The 19,947-nt window shown below is 48.3% G+C and overlaps 1 protein-coding gene across 2 annotated transcripts in view; it reads right to left on the bottom strand.

Moving 5' to 3' along the window:
* Positions 1 to 581: 581 nt before the first annotated feature.
* The window catches only part of Heca (hdc homolog, cell cycle regulator), a 205,496-nt gene continuing 186,130 nt past the window's right edge, over positions 582 to 19,947 (bottom strand). For both annotated transcript variants that reach the window (XM_076308773.1, XM_076308779.1), the window contains 3 exons: positions 2,800 to 2,988; positions 1,725 to 1,910; positions 582 to 755 (listed from right to left, as the gene is read on the bottom strand). In XM_076308773.1, the coding sequence (XP_076164888.1) occupies positions 582 to 755; positions 1,725 to 1,910; positions 2,800 to 2,988 (549 nt within the window). The remainder of the gene's footprint in view (positions 756 to 1,724; positions 1,911 to 2,799; positions 2,989 to 19,947) is intronic.

Here is a 19,947-nt window from a genome sequence, read left to right as displayed (position 1 = left end):
AGAAAAAATCTTAAACCTTATCGCTGCTACGGGAGCTCGCCGGGAACGTAACGCTTCCGCTTTCCACTCGACACCGCTGGAGCCGATCCAGCGAGGCTACGGTTCGATCGATACCGGTGCGATGCACCGTGAACAGATTTCTTCTTACGGTTGGTTAGGGGACTTTGGAAACGGACAACGTGAAAGAATTGGCCAATTTTTCGTCGATTTGGATCCCGAAACGTCCAATATTGAAAGAAATTGGAAAGTAAAACACGTGACTCCGCGACAGGGGGACGAAAGTTCTCTTCTTCGTGGGGAACGAAGTGGAAAGTGGAAGCGTCGAATCCAGGATTCTTCGAAGTTGTTTCTTCCTTGTGTTTTCCCCGATGATGATGATAAAGATGATGATGATGAAGATGATGATGACGACGATGACGATGATTGTTTCCGATGGAGCCGAAGAGAGAATAAAACGGTCCGACGAGTGTTGGAGGATTCTAGAGCAAGGTTGCCCGGAGCAGGGAGATCAGTGGGTCGAAGAAGAGGGGACACGGGTCAGTCACGGTGTTTAGACGCCGGTTAGCTAAGTTCCCTAATGGTTACGACCACTGGCTGTAAAGCTGAAACTGCTCGCGGGTGAAGCAGACCGAGAGCGGCTTCACGAAGTGGGCGTCCACGGCTCTGCAATGAGGACAGGCGAACACGCGACTGTAGTCCGAGTAGAAGTTCAGCCGTTGATGAGGATAGATCAGGGGCTTCTGGCAGCTGTTGCACTGGAACAAACAATGACCAGGTTTTCAGAGATGTGATCGCGAAACCAGGCCCCGAATACCGGTACTTGGACGCGTTCGAGCCAAGAGGAAGGTTCTTTCAAAAAATTGAAATTTTAAAAATAACCATCCGAATACAGGTATTCGAAGGCGTCGAAGCCCAGTGAGAACGCAGGTGCGTAGTATTCGTCCAGAGCTTGAAACGAGGCCCTGAATACCGATACTCGGATGCGTTCGAGCCAAGAGGAAAGTTATTTCAAAAAATTGGAATTTTAAAAGTAACCATCCGAATACAGGTATTCGAAGGCGTTGAAGCCCAATGAGAACACAGATGATGCGTAGTATTCGTCCAGAGCTTGCAACGAGGCCCCGAGTTCCGGTACTCGGATGCGTTCTTTCAAAGAATTGGAATTTTAAAGATAACCATCCGAATACAGGTATTCGAAGGCGTTGAAATCCAGTGAGAATGTAGATTCATAGTATTCGTCCAGAGCTCGAATAACGTTAGTAATTGTACTTGTGGTACTAATTCTTGGGTCGCTCGAAGACAACCTTTCGAATACAAGTACTTATCTACGTTAACGCGTCGTACTCGGATAATACTTCGCACGGCTTGTTTGAATACCGGTACTCGTGGACGATGGAACGAACCAAGGTACTTTTTGACAATTATCGCTTTCAAGTATTATTTTCCAGTATAATAAAATTTTGTCGAGAATCCACCGGGACCCTCTTCGCAATTCGCGATGCACTCGATGAATGGAACGATCGTTCGCTAAACGGTAGGTAGCGGGAAATAGATATACGCGGGGATGCAATTGGATGCACATAGCGATCAAGGTGTTAACAGGCGCTGATTTAGCCGTAGCCGGCGCGATGGTTACAAATGTACGATGCCGGTTGTACAACCGTTAACGTTAACTAACCACGGCTCTACACGGGAGATAAAGAGCCACGAAATTCGAGACTCACCTTCAGCCGCTCGGTGCAACAGGGCATGGCAGCAAAGATATCGTAGCTGTACATCGTCCCAAGGACTAAGCTAGACCCGTCCCACGGCTGAATGCAGCAACGACAACGCACAGGCTGCCCGCCACTGCCCTCGAGGCAACACATGCACACCGCCGACAGGAATTGCGTGCGACCTTCGACCTTCACCTGAAACAACCAGCGCCGGAACATCGATTCAGATTTATGGCCCGGTTTCACGGTCGTGCGTGTACACTCTTGCGTATACCTAGCGCGTCGACAAAGGACGCCATATTTTTTTTCTTCTTTTCTTCAACGTACCGCGCAAGTAAAACCTTCCCACTTAACACGTTCGCCACCATGAGTCGCGCGTGACCAGTCGATTCTCCGACAGACCAGCGATGGTCACGTATGGATTCTTTTTTCCTTTTCATTTTACCTACGTACGAACTAATGGAATACGAAATGCACACCAGACGCGTCACTCGTTGAATTTAACGCGTTTTGCAATGTTAATCAACGAACGAACGCACGGTGTGCCTTTTAAGTCTGACCATCGCTTTTCGAGCATCGAAGAAGAGTTACTTTTTGCTTTCGATAAATAGTCAAACGTCAACGTAATCTATGACTCTATAAAGTCAAAAATATGAAAATTCTTTGAATGTTTGCCCAAGTATACGACTAAAGAATGGTGGTCAAATTTAAGGAATACGCCCTGCACGACTGTTTCGTTAAATAAAGAAATGTTTACCCAAGTATACGACTAAAGAATGGTGGTCAAATTTAAGGAATACGCCCTGCACGACTGTATAGTTAAACAAAGAAACGTTAGAAATATATCGGGTTGTTCGGAAAGTCATTTTTCCAAAATGGAGAATATACAATTTAAGAAAATGTTTATACGCTCTAAAAAAAAATCGTGTTTCATTTTCACCAAGAAAAAAAAAACGAAATGACATTCCGAACAACCCAATAGTGTTACGCGGAGAAGTGTATTTTATTTCTCTGTTGTGGACGAGCGAATGGCGAACGTAGTGGAACGAGAGACGCGTGAAAATACATAAATTTCTCAACTCACCTCCGCACAGGCGGGTGAATGCTGTCTCGGCGACAGAAAGAACGTACCATCCACTAAGGGATATCTGTCGAAAACCAGCATGGGCGCGCGACAAAGAACGCAGGTTACTCTGGACCACTGCAGCGCGGCCAGCGTCGACAGGATGAAGCATCTGGTGTCGTCGTTGCCGTGATTGCCCTCGTCCTCCATCTGCAACAAAGGGTACGGTGTACGAATGAGTACAAGTATTTAAAAGAACGAGTACAAGTATTTAAAAGAACGTTGTTACGACGAACCACCCACAACCCATCCTCGTCTCACGGTGATGAGGACACGAAAGCTCCGAGTGTAATTAAAAGACGTCTTCCAGCTGTCAACGATTGCGATAATCGAGCAACCACGCAATCTCGTTTCCGGTTCGTTGATAGACTGGTCGTCGGGGAACGATAAAAGTGGAAACGCATCGATATCGCGTCACGTGAAATCACGAAATACCGTATCGTTCGTGGAACGCGCACGACTGTTTCGTTAAATAAGGAAATATGTTACAAGTATGGTGTTAGAAATGTATTTTATTTCTCTGTTGTGGACGATTTGTAGGGTCAACTGTACTTTCATCCATATAAATCCGTAAGACACAAATTATAATCGGATTGGTGAATTATTGCAAAGATAAGACTTTTCAATTCGAAGACTACTACCCTATAGTAGTAGTCATAGTTTTGAGAAGTCATGGCACAAAGTCTGGTCAGTGGAAAGAGAGACTGTGCGGAGACGAAGGTGTAGATGGTCTGATAATACACCTCGGAGGACTTTCGATCAGAGAAGAAAGATTGGAGGGGGGCTCCCGAAATGTCACGTCCTTAATGACGGAGGAAGCTACGACGGAGGGAAGGGCCCGCGGAATACGAAGACAGGAAATGAGGGGAAAAAAAAGAAAAGAAGCGAAGGTGTAGCAGCGGTGGGTTGAATAACGAAGCAAGGGAGGACGTAGAAGAGGTTGAAGCGGGCAGAGGTTAAGGTCGGTGTAAAAAGGTGGGAAGGACTTTCCACTCGGTAGGGAGGAGATACACTCCAGACGAGGACGTTTATAACCGCGGTAAATATCCCCACCTATTCCACTCGGAGACCGATCATCGATCATGAGAAAAAAAACACACAGTAGCGAAAAAGGAGACACTGTACCCTCGAACTCGTAACTTTTTTATTTACAAATATCCCGAGTTCCTCGGAAATTCCAAAATTCCGTAACTTTCGTACGAAAAGTTTAGCCAGACCCTCGGGGAGGTAACCCGGGAGTACACCTCGTCGTTTCTTCGAGAAAAAAAAAAAACTTCCACTCTCAAGAGTCCTTTCGATCCATTCGTCCTTGGGGTCGTCGACAGCCCCCCCGTATTCCTTCGATTAAAAATCAATTTGCACCGAGGTTCCGGTACGTTTCCATGTATTTTTGATACGGTGACGAACGGGCTCGCGCCAAGGGCAAGGGCAAGGGCAGAGACGGAGTGCCTCGACCTCTCGCGGCGGTGGTTCGTTCGTTCGATCGTCGTACGGAGAAGGTTCGACGAACGTGTAGATACGTTTGCAGACTGCGAAGGGGCCCCTCGAGTGGCTGGAATATCCGTTCGAGTAGGAGACAGAACGAGCGGAAGAAAGCTGAAGGATCGTAGGGGCACGTAACAGAACGAGAAGAAAAAGATAGACGGACGGTTCTTCTCGTGCCGGTGCTCGTGGAGGCGAACGAAGAAGAGGTTTCTCTCGGTCCGTCCATCGACGCTGAGGGAACGGACCACCAGCGCCACGCATCCATCCATCCGTCCGTCCGTCCGTTCCAGAGACCACGGGTGTACACAACAACGGGATAGGAGGTAGAGGCCTCGTGTTTCAACGGACTCGAATAAATAAATTGGATTGGTCTGGCAACTTTTCCAGCCGTTCTATCCACGGCCTGCAACTGGAAACCGATCGCGCGTGGGTCGAACCGTGGGAGAAGCACTTCAACTTTTTACGAGTTCGATTAGAGGCCCCGAGGAGGAAGAAACGAAGACGATTGGGGGAGAGGGATGGACGAGAAGCGAGGCTGGCTAGGTGGGGCTATTGTGCTCGTCGCGGATTCTTTTTTCCTCTCCTCTTTCCGCGGTCCTCCGAGCGGAAAACGCCGCGCGCCAGACCACGGAGACAATTTCCTCGGATACGTAATTAATGTCCCTGCGGAGGGGGAACGGGGGAGGGCTTTTAATCGAGCCGTTTCTTCGTCCTGCGATTCGCTCCGTCCCTGCCCGAGGTAAAAAAAACCGACGAGGGGGCCACCAGCGAGAAAGAGGGGGTCTTCGTGGTCCGAAATTGCGCGTTGCGAGGGAAAAACGGGCAACCGCGATGGGAAGTGGATGCGACGTTTAATCACGATCCTTGCGATTCCTCTGTCGCGTCACCTAGAACGATGGACCGCCCGTACCCCTCTTCACCGAGAAAACAAAGACGCGGATTCGTCCGTCTGAACCCCACCCCGAACACTTTCCGCCTCGCACCACCTTCGCGACGAGATTGAACACCTGGAGAGGGAACTGCACCGTAACCTATTGGAATCGTTTAGTACTTTATCGCTCCGGTTCGATACTTCTCCACGAGTATCACCGATGGTCCATATTTTTCGAACTCTACAAAGATAGTGCTTTACTTCGATGGAGGGACGTTTTGGGTATTGTACTTTCCAAGAGAATACGCAAGATAATGTACAGTAGGAATATTGTGTGAAAAATTGTACTTTCAACTTTGTAATACAATTATACTTTTGTGTAAAAAAATTGTACTTCCAACTTTGTACTACAATTATACTTTCCAAGAGAATACCCAAAATAACGTAGAGTAGAAATTTTGTGTAAAAAATTGTACCAAAAGCCTTTTTCAAATCTTTTCAAATAGTTATACTATCGAGTACCTACCCCAATGACTCCAGAAGACTGAATCTACCAGGATGCAAAGTTTCAACAAAATTTATAACCTCGTCCTAATCGGCAAATAATTAACCCTCGATTTTCCATATTCGAGAAGAGCGAGCTGGACGAAGGTCAGCGACACCGTGAATAATTTTGTCGTCACGGTTAAAAGGACCAGAGGTAAAGAAGAGAGTAAAAAAAATAATAGAGAGAGTAAAGAGACTGGAGGAAGGGCATAAATCGTGGTGTATCCCAAGGGTGAAGGGGAAGGATTACGATGCCGGTGTCGCGGATTATTGGAATTCAATAATACCGGGCGGTGCAGATAAATATAAAAATCGTCCTGCGGCGACCCAACGTAACGGAGTTCTCCGAAGAGGATCAAGAACGATAAGTTTATCAGGACAATGTCTCTTCACCCGTACGGATTTTTTCGAAACTTTTTCGACACGGCTCCGCCGGGAGGATCGGGACGGTGCTGCTTCAAAGCGGGGTTAGTAGCGGGACGTTATTGAAAAACACACACTGGTTCCTTTTACGCGCCGTTCGCTCGGGGAGCAATTCGGAAAAAGAGGAGAAACCAAGCGGAAAGGACACGGTCGAGAAAGAGGGAGACCCGATGGAAAGTAAAACGTACCACCCGGGGATTTGTCAAGACTCTCCTGCAAGGACGATCTTATTTAGACCTTAACGGCGCAGTCGCGCGGCCATAGGTCCTGGGACGATAAAGCTCGGTTATATGGACGCGCGTAAAATTCGTTACGATCGGCCTCGGTTTGCTTCCGCTTTTGTCCCCACGGCGATACGGTGGTCATAACCGTCAAAGGCCACGGAAAGAAGAAAAAAAAAAAAAAGAAAAAGGAACTTGCTCGTTTTAATCTCTCGTTTCACATCCGAGCGCCACACCGGCCGTATCTGGGCCTGGAACGGACACGGACGACCCAGAATCTTCAATGGAGAATAAGAATACGATAATAGGTTCCTAAGAGGAGGAGGTGTGGCCTAGGAGGGCTTACCAGGCCCCTGAGACTATTAGCCGAAAATCTTGCGTCCATTGGAGTCGTCTGGAAGATTCCTCGCCCTTGATCCTAATGTCATAACGGTCTGGAAATTCCTTCTCCCTAATCCTGGTGTCGCAATCGCTTGGGAAAGTAATCTGTTGGATCTCGCGACACGGACGAGAGACATCATCGGGGTTTTCCGATCGTCGAACGCTTAATGGAACGTGTGTACTTATTAGCGGCTTGGTACGGGACCTAATGATCGCGACATGGTGATCAATCGTCGATGGTACTCATGTGTGCCTCGAGTGTGCGACGATGTCCGAGGGAATACTTTCTGGATCGTCTCGAACTCGATCGAGTGTTCGAACCGTCCACTGTCGAGTCATTCATCCGTAAAGCGTATCTGTACGAGTACTTTAATAAACAGAATCGACTCTCGCGAAGCTTTCTTTCATTTATATCCTTTCCTTGGCTCGTTGTCAATTTAGTTACAGAGACGATTCGAAACGAAATATCTAAGCTTTGTAATTTCTGGTTATGGATCGCTTAAAGTTGAGATCACGAATGCCTTTAACCATATTGAATCGAAAATTACGAACTACGATAGTAACTATCCGTTTAGAACCCACCGCTACTAAGTTCGACTTAAAATAACTAGACCTCTTTAGGGTAGCCTGGACTCCAAGTCCCCCAGGAGTTTGATTATTTACTCTTGGGTCATCTTTATTGTTAAACGTCTCCGAGGGACTTTCTCCAAAGAGATTTCTGTTACCGAGGCGTGTCCTAAATGCACGCACCGAGTGCTACCAACCCTCGAAGATCACGAATCATAATATCTCCCCTGTAGCACTAACGAGTTTAATTCGAAATAACCAGACCCCTTTAGAGTGCCCTAGACTCCAGCCTCCGGTAGTTCTAAAGATGTTTACCCTTGGATCGTGTTTTCCATCGGAGTTTAACACAATTTCACCCGGGTGATACGACCCGGAAAACTGTTAACAACGGAGCGTTCCGTGTTCGTGAACGGAACTCGTCGTCGAGCTGTCGCGTTCAGTCTAAAAACTTCGTTGTTCAACTCGTGCAATTTGCCCGCGGGCTCTCGTAAATACGAGCAACCAACGAGTGGGTGGATGTACCACTCCTCGCCGCGAGTAGTTAACGCGAGCAAGAGTCTGGGAGCGTCTCGACGCCGAGGAGCAACTCCTCGAGCGCTTCATCGGCGGATTTACGAGCATCGGGGACGAAAGATCACTGGCGCGTGTCTCGTCGACCGGAAAAAGGAACAGAAACAGTGGAAGAGGGGGGCACGATGCCGTCGATAAACGAGCAACTTCTCCCTGCCCCCCCCCCCCCCTACTCTCGCTCGATCGCTAACTTTCTCGTTTTCTTCTCCAACCCTCGTGTCCCACGCCCCCCCCCTCCCCCCCAAAAGGGGAAAATTCACGGTTGTATCGTTCTCGGCGCGAGATGACCCACTGTCGTACGGAGTACAGCGAAGAAAAGCTCTTCCTCCCTTGTCGTGCTCCTTCGCGCGTGAAAATAGTCGATCCGTCGACTAAAGACGTCCCTCGTTTTCGAGGGCTTAACGCGTTCTCGTTCACGATCGAGCGAAGATCGCGCGGGATTATCGACGATGGAACCTCGATCGCGATCGTAAATTTTCTGCAGTTTACCAGGGGGGGTTCCTTCTCACCAGACAAGTTCCTTTTCCTTCCAATGTCGCTCGATCGTTGAGAATCTTTGCAATACTTCGATGAGTAACATTCTATCGAAATAAAAACAAACCTACCAGCGAGTTGGGTACATGTATATGTGTCTGCCTATCGATACTGCACTGTACAAATTTTGGGTGCCGAGTATTCGATTCGATTCATTAGACCCTGGTAGTGTCCTAATTCCCTGATAATATCCCAATGCTCTAATAATGTCCTAGTAATATTCTAAAGCCCTGATGATAGTATCCTGGTAACTGTATTCTAAACTCCTGGCAGTACTCAGATTCCCTGGTAGTATTCTAAGGTCCTGATACTACTCTGATTCCCTAGTAATATTCCAAGGCCCTGATTCTAAGATCTTGGTAGCATTCCAGGTACCTTGATAATGTCCTAATGCCCTGGTAATATCCCAATGCTCTGATAATGTCCTAGTAATATTCTAAGGCCTTGATGATAGTATCCTGGTAGCAATATTCTAAGTCCCTGAGAGTACTCTGATTTCCTGGTAGTATTCTAAGGTCCTGATACTACTCTGATTCTCTAGTAATATTCCAAGGCCTTGATTCTAATCCCCTGCTGGCATTCCAGGTACCCTGGTGCCCTGATAGTATTGCCCCAATGCCCTGATGGTACTCCAATAACTCGCTAGAATCCCAAACAAGTATCAGGACACAGCAAGATTCAACGTTTCGTCCATCGAGTATTCAGAGTGATCGACTTTTGCGCAATTATTTCACCCGTAAGGTAACGCAGAAGCGACCCAGTGTGCACACCATTTATAATATCATCGATCGAACGAACAACGACGCTGCAGAAGAAAGAGACCTCCGCGTTGGAATTCGCGCGTAGATCTCGTCGTGGAATGAATGGCGTCGACCCATTGACGTACTCGGGTATCTACTCCCCTCGTACCCCCAGGGCGTTCGGGGATTTTGTTGCACCTTTGTCGAGGCAGGAATTCGATCCACGACGATATATATTCCCGACGTCACGACTCGCAGTATTTTCACCGCGTATATTGCGAATGCCTGGACGACATTAGCACTCGATCAAGTCGAATTCCAGCCGACAAATGTATTCGGGCTGGCATTGTCGCGGTATTAATTAATACCGCATTATCCACGAGTCCCTGCACGATATTTGCTCCCTCCGTTCCGAGTCTAACGCGGACAATAAGACAACCCTTGGAAACTTTCGTCCCCTGGCTCTTACGCTCTTCTCTCTAACACCCCCACCCCCCAGGGGAATCCCAGCGACGTCCTTTCTTCCCGAAGCGAGTGACCCACTGTCGTTCCTAGGAAGGCGAATCGAACAAAGAAACCCTCTTTACGGTGCTCTTCCTCGCGTGAAAATAATCGATGGCGCTTCACCAGAACTCCTCTTTCCCTCTTTCCGATCTTCCTGGTTCTTCCCCCTTTTCGGCCGGCTCGTGAGAGGACCGGAGAGGGAAACAGACAAATATCGGACGAACAACGCCCGACGGGACTTCCTCAAAGTGAAATTGCGGTCCCTAATATTATTGACAACTGATACGAGAGACACGGGGACCTCGAGAGTTTTATCGGGCCACCAGGGGCGGTGAAAACTATTTTCTTCGCGCGATAACGCGGAGCGGAGGAATTTTAAACGGGGGGGGTTGGTTCTTTGTTGTTCGATAAAATTCAATTCCGACGATGTAGCGTCTGATAGACGCGGGGCGACGTCAGCGATGGGAAATACACACAATAAGACACCACTGTGTTCGTTTCATCCCCTGAACGCTCCACTCGTATCGCCAATGTTCCGATATCGAGTATTTCCTGGATATTTATTGCTTCGTAGCTTCACCGGGGAATATTGGTAATCTCAAATCCTTCGAGGAGGATAAATTTCAACGAAGATTATTTCTTCTTACGCATCCATATCGTGCAACCTGCATCTACGGAAGAACTCTCAACAGTCGACAATATTTTTCGTAACATCTACAAGGGAGTACGTCGTAAGTAACACGGAGGAATATTTTACCAGCGACTGAAGGTATCTATTTACTTATCATTCAACACCGATATCGAATGATAAATAAATAGAAATTACAAGGGAATCTTTCGTTTTCTATCTGGAGCGATTCGATCATTAAGTGTCCAAAACGAATTAATAAAAAAATCGTGTGTACCACTATCTGGACGAATCGAAATGTCTCTTGACAAATTAAGATCCAACCCTCGAGGATCGCGTCTACCCCCCTCTGGAAAGAAGTTTATCCCCCCTGTTGAAATGCATTCCGTTTTTCCGTGCCACGATGAGCGAACAAAACGAGAAAATGGCGAGCAACGAGGAAAACGAAGGATCCTGGCTAACCTCCGCACAGTGGCGAACAGAGAGAAGAACATCGTCGAAGGTAGAATAGGAAAGAGGGGGGCTAGAGGGGGTAGTCTTCTGGCGCTTTACAAGATTTTTCCTCGTAATCCCGTAGCTTCGTCTAAGCGGCTTACTCTCGCGATTTCCGGGCTAGGGAGTTGGAAAGACGATTACGCGTAATTGCGATCGGGAAAAGGGAAAATGGAATTCAGGATCGCAAACTCCGGGCTTCGCGCCGATGTAACGACGAAGCGAACCCTTGGCTCGCGCGTGCAATGAACGACGTTGTTGTTCCTTTTCGTATTTTATATTTTTTTCCCCTTTCTTCTTTGACGGCCCATCTCCCAGCTCGGGGCGAACTTTATCGCGTGCCCCACCCTTCTGACCGACTCGCCCCTCGCGCGTTAATTATGCATCGCGAGGGGAGATCTCGAGATCCGCGAATTTCCACGAATCACGCGGCTCTGGACGTTACCAGATCCTGGTGCAACCTACGGGTCCTTTCCGATCCGTCGTGTCCTCTCGATCGATTATTTTTCAACGAAGTGCACGCACTTGGATGCATCCGTATCTTCCGAACGAACAACCCGAGTTCTGGATAAATTTAGGCGACCGTACGGCTCGATCGGAGTTACTCGTGTCGATAAGAGTTTCATTCGTGGATTTCAGGCACGTTTGACAACCATCGTGGAATTAATTACGAATGCTTTCAAGCGACGTGGACGCACGAACGACGGATAAAGAAATGCATTTTTTATGGACGCGCGAGGGGTGGGGACCGTATCGTCGCGCGATCACAGAGCATGCGACGAGTAAGAGGGAAGCCTGGCAACAACCTCGTCGGAAACCCTTCGCGATTCGCGGGAGATAGCCGCGAGTGACTGGCGTCATTGAAACAGTCCCCTTCGAGGATGAACGGAGCCAAAATCGGGGGACGATGGAAAGACGGCTTTTATTCCGTCTGACTTTCGACAGGATCTTATCACCGATGAAACTGTACGTAACTCCAGGGGCAAAAATCACCCAAAAGTGAACTTCCTTGCAACTGGACCTCCAAGGTATCTCGTGCTCCAAGGAGACTTAATTACTTGGAGGCAAACCACCCTCTTGGATGCGGTGGATATTTTTAAGGTTCGGGGAAATCTGGTCCAGACACGAACGATGCTGAACGCGGAAGAGAAAACGTGTCCTTGGAATAAAGCTGGAGAATCTAGGGTCTTTTCTACTCCAAAGAGGTCTACCATTTATCCCGAGTACGACGGATGTACCAAAAGCTTCGATCTGACTCGACGAAATTAAAATTTCACGCGATATTGAACAAATGGAAACCGATTAAAATTTTTCGCGATAAGAATGAATATTTCTCGCCCCCGTGGATCACCCAGAAGTGGATAATACTATAATCGAGGGGGTGGTATTTCCAGACTGTTTCATCGCGCTCGGCTCTACGATAAACCTCTCTCGCCCCTCGTTATGTATTGGGCCGGCAATTTATCGAATTTTTATTCCAAGTTTTTTTTTCTTCTTTTTACAATGGAACGGGGGATCAAAATTAGGGGTAAGAAGAGTTCTTTTCGATTTTATTATCTCGATTGCCGGCTCAGTGGTCCGCGTTAATCCGGCGCAGGGGTCGATTCCGTTTCACGACAAAAGAGAGCCTTTCAAAGGGATCCCTCCCCCTTAATTAATCGGAGAGTCGAAATTAATATTCGAAACCTGCTCGCTCGCCACGTTTCTCCGAATCGTAGATTTTCGCACGCCACGTGGTTCATTTGTTTTTTTTTTTTTTAAAGCCAACTCTGTTCCTCCGTACCCCGCGACGACCCCCACGTAATTCATGTTCGAACGTCCACGACGATAATCGATGAACGGAGATTAATATCTCGCGTAGCCGTGGTCGCGCGGCGAGGTTTCAACCGCGTGTTATCGTCGATCGATCCGTCAAACGATGAAAATCATTCGAGGGGGGAGACACGGGAGGGGGACACGGTCGACGCGTCGCGATAAATTGCGACAAAAACGCGACAGCCACTTCGAGCGTGCAAAGCAAGCGCGAACGTTTTATCCGATCGCTCGACAGCGTTGATTGATATCTACCGCTCCGGTGTCGGAGAAACCGGAGAAATTAAAAAGCTTGTCTCTCTTTCGCTCGTTTCCTCGGTCGTTTCTCGTCGCGAGGGTCGCCGAGGATTCCGCTCCAACCCTCTCTCCTCGAACTACGCTGCTGAAACACCGATCAACGTAAATTCATACGACGAATTTTCGCCCGGGAGCGATCCTCCGACCCTAGACCGTCCATAAAAAATCTCTGTCCCCCGCCACTAAAGGAAATTGCAACGAGCGTTCGGGAGCGGCACCAGACGTAACTATATATCAACGACACCACGTCCCACCGCTGCGCCCGCCTCGTTCTGGATCACTGTACCAGCAGACCACGCGGGAACTACGCTGCCCCAGGACTACGGGGAACCAAGACTATACACGGTGCCCCGTAACCAACCGGTTCTAGACCCTCTGCTCAAAGAGAGCACTCCTCTTTGAGACCTCTCGAGTACGAGGACCTCTTCCACGGCACCGGAATTTTTCTTCGTAATTCGTCAATTCTTCCCGGCTCGAATTCTTTCTTCGTACTCTTTATTCCAGCTCGGAGGATCATTCACGAGTACTCTGAGTCGCGTTATCGTTGGCGGTGTCGTTCAAAAAAGATCATCCGAAATGATTTCGGATACTTCTTTAGTTCTAATCTAAAGATTGGATACCTCTTCAGTTCTGATCGAAAGATCAGATACCTCGTTAGATCTAAAGATTTCTGATCGTTAAATCGAAAAGATTTCAGATACTTCTTACCGACTCGCTCTATAGGTGTATAACCACCGACAAGTCTCTTCTCTAGAACTTCTTCTCTACATCGCCTATATGTTCCAGAACTGAGAAACTATCCTCGACGAGAGAATCGATTGCTCCGAAAGTGTTTCCAAACCGAGAGAACCGATCTTTCGGACACCCGTTAGGTGGGTGCGCCGTCTCCGCGTGCCAGAGTCCTTCCCGCTGAGTACGTACACGAGAGGAAGAGCCAGGGGTTCGGCCTTCTCGTCCTTATAAATCAGCCACGCGTCGCCGAAGAGGTTAAGGATGGTCTCTTGGCAGGGTACACCCAGGGAGCGTCTGCGAAAGGTCGGATACACGGAATGCCAGGTCGAGGAGTGGGGGTAAAGTGGGAGGGTAGGTGGTGGGGTACCGCCCCCCGGTTCGGGACACACACGAGGTTATCATACGTTGTGGTGGCTCCCGAAGGGTTGCGAAAACTAGGGCCCCTCTCCAATCCCCCTTATGGAATTTATCGCGCGCCACGTCGTCGACGAAGTTATGCGTGCACCTTCTCTCTATCTCTCTCTCTCAGCGGGGAATCCCCGCTTCCGTTCGCTTCGTCGCGAGATATTCCACCCTCGTCGATGCCAACGCCTCCCCTCGACGACCCCCGATTTTTTCAAGGGGGTCCGACGGGAGGAGGAGAGGTCTCGCGAGTCGATCGGGGACCGTGCCAAATCTGGGGAACCAGACGACGCGGAATCTTTCAAGACGAGGGGGGAGAAACCTGTATTCGTGGCCCAGTCACGTCGGTTAGATAGAATTCATGGTGAATCTTTACGAAATTACCCCCCTCGCGGCGCCAAAGGCGTATTTCCATTAACTCGGATCGAAAAGAACGCGCAAGGGACGTTCGTGAAACGTAGATGGTAAAAGTTTCCGAGGATGGTCGGATTTAAGCTCCGGTCGCATCGGTCCGGTGTCCAGTACGAGGTGCAGAGGACCGTTCAAGTGTCACTCGAAGTGCAAAGGACTGTACAAACGTCACTCGAAGTGCAAAGGACTGTACAAACGTCACTCGAAGTGCAAAGGATCGTTCAAGCGTCACTCGAAGTGCAAAGGATCGTTCAAGTGTCACTCGAAGTGCAAAGAATCGTTCGAGTGTCACTCGAAGTGCAAAGGATCGTTCAAGTGTCGCTCGAAGTGCAAGGTTACTTCGAAACGATAGTAAATAGGAATTTGTGGCTAGAAATTAATAGTAGCTTTTGGTAACTAACATCCGCCCATTCTAAAATTGTACAGAATGCTCGACTACTCTTATCCGCAAACTGATCTCGCTCAGAAACGATAGAAAGGCACTTGTTCGTGTCTCGATCGCATTCATTCGCAACCGAACGTCGAGATAGGAATTCGTGTCTCGAAATCGAGGGAGATTTTTTTTTCTGCCCTCGGAAGAAGATAACCCGATAAGTCCTATTCGATGCAGACTCGGTAGACTCGAGGCGGTCCCGCGCTTAATTTTAATCCGTTTAAATCTCGCCAAAGACGGTCGAGACCTCGTCGACACGGCATAAAGCGCGTTCGAGCGGAATCCCCGCGCGGAAAGAGCGTACACCAGCCGTTCTCGCGGTCCTCCTCTACCGGAGCTCCACTTTCGGGATCTTAATGCTCCTCGACGAGGGAAAACGAGAGACAGTCGAGGAGGTAAGTGTCTCAGCGACGAAGACGAGGGGGGTCCACAGTCAGCCTCGACGACTACGAAGAACAAGGGGGTCTTCTGTCTCTCGAGGAAATTGTACGGCCTGGACACGTTGCGTACCTTAGGACTCGCGGAGCAATCGTCCTAATTGCCGAGCCGTGCAGACTCGAATACGAAGTTAATCATTTCCGACATGCACGCGGACCAACCGTCGGCCCATTTGCCCCAGCAACGACCAACAGAAATTCGGAGAGGAATTGCTCTCTCGTCGCTGGTAATTTCTCTCGCTGTCGCTCGAGAATGATCCGTCGTCCTCGACGGCTGGAGGACGACCCGCTCGAAAAATACGGACCTGGATTACGCCAGACCGGTCGCTAACGAGATACGGTAGGCTCGAAAAGTCCTCGACCTAACCACGAAAGATGGTACCTGGATTTTTTTACAGAGAATCCTCCACTTTCGTTAAAACTGCCCTCGAGAAATTTCTAATTACTCGCCGATCACTTTTGCTAAACATACTATTTCAACGTTCGAGATACCGTACTATTTTGTTTACTCGTAGAACCCCTAGTAACGAAGATACCCCTTTTCGCTCCCATCTCCAAACTCCCCTCGTCAACAAACGAACAAACAAATCCACCCCTCTCGGCGATTAAACGCGAAATTAGAAGGCAGCTCGACGAGGCAAATTACCGTTCGGCAGGTTTGATCAACGCGAGACGCTAATTGCGACGACGACGTAGACGACGACGACGTTTCATGCGCCACGCGATAATCCTCCGGTCGATGAAAATTATAAATAACGGCCACGAGCGTATCGCGTGCCTCTCAATAATGTAAGGAGGCGTGGAAACGCGGGTTTAAAACCCTCGTGTCGTGCCCCCAACGCCTAGACCCCACTGGGGCCTAATTACCCGTTTAAGATAAGATTTTCATCGAACTCTTAGCGAGGCAGAGTGATTAACGGACGTTCGTCGTGGAAAATACAGTCTTTCGAATCGCGAGAAATTTCAGAATGATGAATAAATCGAACCGTTTTAGAAACAATTGCAACTCGGATAATCTGTTGGAAGATTTTTGCGAGAAATTACGGAAACGCGATCAATACGTTCCCAAGTGCGGATAACTTGAAATAATTATCACGAATTCGTTATCGGAGGGGGGCAAGCAATCTAGGAGCTCGGTCGGTGAGGGGCAACGATGTGGAGGGGAGAATAATCGCGGAAGCGAAAAGAAGAAAGATCGTCCCTCGTATTTCAAGTTGGAAACCCCCCCTTGGTTCACACCCAGCCGCAGCGAGCAGCGATAAATCCAAATTCAAGATTATTAATAATGCACACGGACGAATTGTCGGCGTACCGGTTCCACGGCGTAAACCAGTTATTGCTCTCCGGGCCGTTTATTTCCTGCGGGAGCGGGACGGGGGATTACAAATCCGCGGTGTGCCCCGGGGGTTGTTGGCTCTCTGTCTGTCAAAAAATCGCGAACCAGCCTGGCCGCGCGAATGAATAAATAAACGCGAAAGAAGATCGCAAACCGGGCGAAACACCGACGTGTCTACGTGTGCGTAACTTTAAGAATGGGAAGCGAGAAATTTAAGGGGGCCACTGTAAGTCATAAAAATGACCGAAACACCACCAACTAAATACAGGGAGGTTTTGTTTATTTATTCGTTGCACCTTGTGGAAATAGATCGCGTTAAAAGGGTATTTGAATGTTTTCTTTTTTACAAAAGTATATCGTCTTGAGTTTCTTTTTTAAATTTTTTTTTTTGGAGCGAATACTACAATGCAGATCGAGGAAGACGTTTGAAATACCGTACTGGAGGAACCGGAGAATTATTCGAACACCCACTTGGGTCAACAATACCTCCAATTGATACTAATCACGTTTAACTCTGTATGCCCTCATAATAATACTAGTTACTTTACTAGATACTTCTGTATTTAGTTCACGTTACCGTAAAGTTAAAAGAATTGATTTCGTACAGCCGGGAAATTTTTGAAAAAATTCTTTAATAAATATTAAATATACCACCACACACGATAGGGTTAAGTTTTGTCTAATCATTGCACGGTAAAAGTAATTACCGGACAACTATCTAAAAAAACAAAAACAAATATTACAGCTGTGAAGCGATACTTAAATAAACAGAAGTATCTTGGCGTGGGTCCGGACGGACCCACGCGCCGCCTCGTTTAAAATTGAACCTCCCTCGCGTTCGCTAACCCGCACGAGAATCTCTACGAAGCCATCGTGTTTCTACCCCGCTACGACTGACATTCTCAGACCTCCATAAAAATCCCGAAACGGTGTAAAGTTTCCCGAGGCGTTCTACTACGCGTCTAGCTGGAACGCGAGCGGGTAGGAGATTACGCGGGGGCATAGAAAATCAGTGTCGTGTAACGCGAGACGATTAAGCCGCGCACGTGGCCAGAAGCACGCGGAACACGCGTATCTGGTTCGCGCGCGTGTGCATAATTAACCTGCAATCCCGCGCCCGATAATCCTGCCGCGCGTGCACCACCCGGAAATTACGTAAACGATCGTATTAATGGCCGCGATACAACCCCTACCGTCTCCGATTCGCTTCGAACCGGTGTCCCCGTTGACGAATGGAAAAAATTTTATACATTTTTCCACGTAGAGGTAGAAAGAAAAAAAAGGAAGAAAAAAAAAACGGACGAAAGCGTAATCCACTTGGAAAGTGCATTAAAATGACCGAAAACAGACTTCTCGGCGGGTTCATCTCCTCGAGAAGCCTCCCCGGAATTAATCCGCGGACGGTTGCCTCTTAAAAGGGTGGCTTTGCTCGCTCCCAGCCACCATGAAAATCCGGTAATGACGCGAAAATGGCCGGATTTGTACCAGACCCCTTTCGTCCCCCTTCCAGTGAATTTAAGAGAGCCACTCTCCCGGTTAAGAAGCTTTACCTGCACTCACGATTCGATATTTTATTAATTATAATTCACCGTCGAGGACAGAAAGAGAGAGTGGCTCGTGGTGGGGGTTGGTTTTCATCCTCTCGAGATACTTTCGAGGGGCTGCACCGAAAAAAAAAAGGTTCCCAGTTTGCTTCACAGGGGAGAGAGAAGGGGGTGGTACCAGGTTTCTCCTAGGTGCTAGAAATTGGTGTAATTGCCAGCTACCGCGAAGCGTTCGTTTCCGAGCCAAGTCACGGTTGATTAAGCGGAATAACAAAGCGAGCTTCTGCGATGGAAATGGAAATTTCGACGAATCCGGCGCACCTGCGCCTGCCGCGAAACTTTTATCGAGGGAGGGGTAGGGTTGTTGAATCTAGACTCGCCCGAGGTGAGGACCAGGTGTGGAAACGAACGTTTTTAACGAGGAACGTCTTAAATTTTACCTCTCGACTCAACTTCGGTAACGTTGGGTAGCGTTCCCGCGGGCTGACGTTTGGGAAAAAAAATATCAATGGGAATATCTCCTCGACGAAGAAAATAAAAGTCTTCTTAGACTTTTTAACGTCTCGCCGACAATTGAGAATTTTTTTGCTACAATAATAACGGCGAGGTCACGATAATACGCGGAGATTGTATACTACGAGGTTACGATAACGAATGGGGTCACCTACTATGGTGTCACCCCATATTTTCTGGGATTACATTAACAAATGAAACGATATACTGTGATAGACAGTTCGGCGAGCTCCTGCCGATGAAAATGAGTCCAAACACGACATAGATCCGACAAACTTTGTTCCCACTGGATTCGAAAATTCAAAATTTTGAAAACAATGCAATAAGAAAAATTGCTCCGATATATACCGTGTTTGGACTCGTTTTAACCGGAAGATTCTCACCGATTCATATACGCTATTATTACGAAGATAAAACGACCAGCACAGAATCTAAATTTTCTTCTCGGTAACTGACACTATTTCCTTCTCGTTTATTCCCAGCGCATCTGTTCATCGTCGTCTTCGTATTCGTACGATTCTCGACTCTCGGTGGCGAGAAATCGTAGAGATTCAAACGAGACGAGTCTATTGAAATTCAAGCGAGTATTACTCACCGTAAAAATAATTCTAATCGGTCGACCATGGGGCTCGCGAGACGGTGGATCGTTCAGAATCGACCTGGATCCGCGACCGCAGTTACCTAGATCGCGAACGGAGATCGGAGCGTGTTCATCGAAGCGGCGCGATAAAAACGGGGGCGGATATACGATAATCCGCGGTAATTAGCGGTGTCGTCGGGATGACGTTCTCCTCCACGGTTCTCTCGGTAAAACAGGTCTCTCGTTGGTCTTTTCCGCGGAGGCGTCCTTGTCCCACACTCGACGAACGCGCGAAAACCAATTATACAACGGTCTCTGTCGCACTCGCTTGAACCATTTCGCGCGCGTTATCGCGATCACCGCGCCAGGCGTGTTGCGTCCGTCCGCTTGGAACCGAGACGCCTCCGCGGGACAACGAGAGGCTCGTCTACGAAACTCTCGTGGGTGGACGAGGCGCGAAATCATCGCCGGCAACGTCGTGACTATTTGCGTTCCATCGAGAGAGGCGCCTACCTTGTCTACCATGGAAGTTTCTCCCCAGCTTGGAAAAATCGACGAGACAAAGCGTTATCCGTCCGTCCCTCGAACCGAGGAGAAACTCGACTGCGAAGAAATTTAATACCGACCCGCTAACCTTCGAAAGGCGAGAC

Source organism: Ptiloglossa arizonensis, chromosome 4 (assembly GCF_051014685.1).
Source record: "Ptiloglossa arizonensis isolate GNS036 chromosome 4, iyPtiAriz1_principal, whole genome shotgun sequence".
NCBI lineage: Eukaryota > Metazoa > Arthropoda > Insecta > Hymenoptera > Colletidae > Ptiloglossa > Ptiloglossa arizonensis.
The sequence above is the reverse complement of the archived record's forward strand: the minus strand, read 5'-3'. Positions and strand labels throughout refer to the sequence as shown.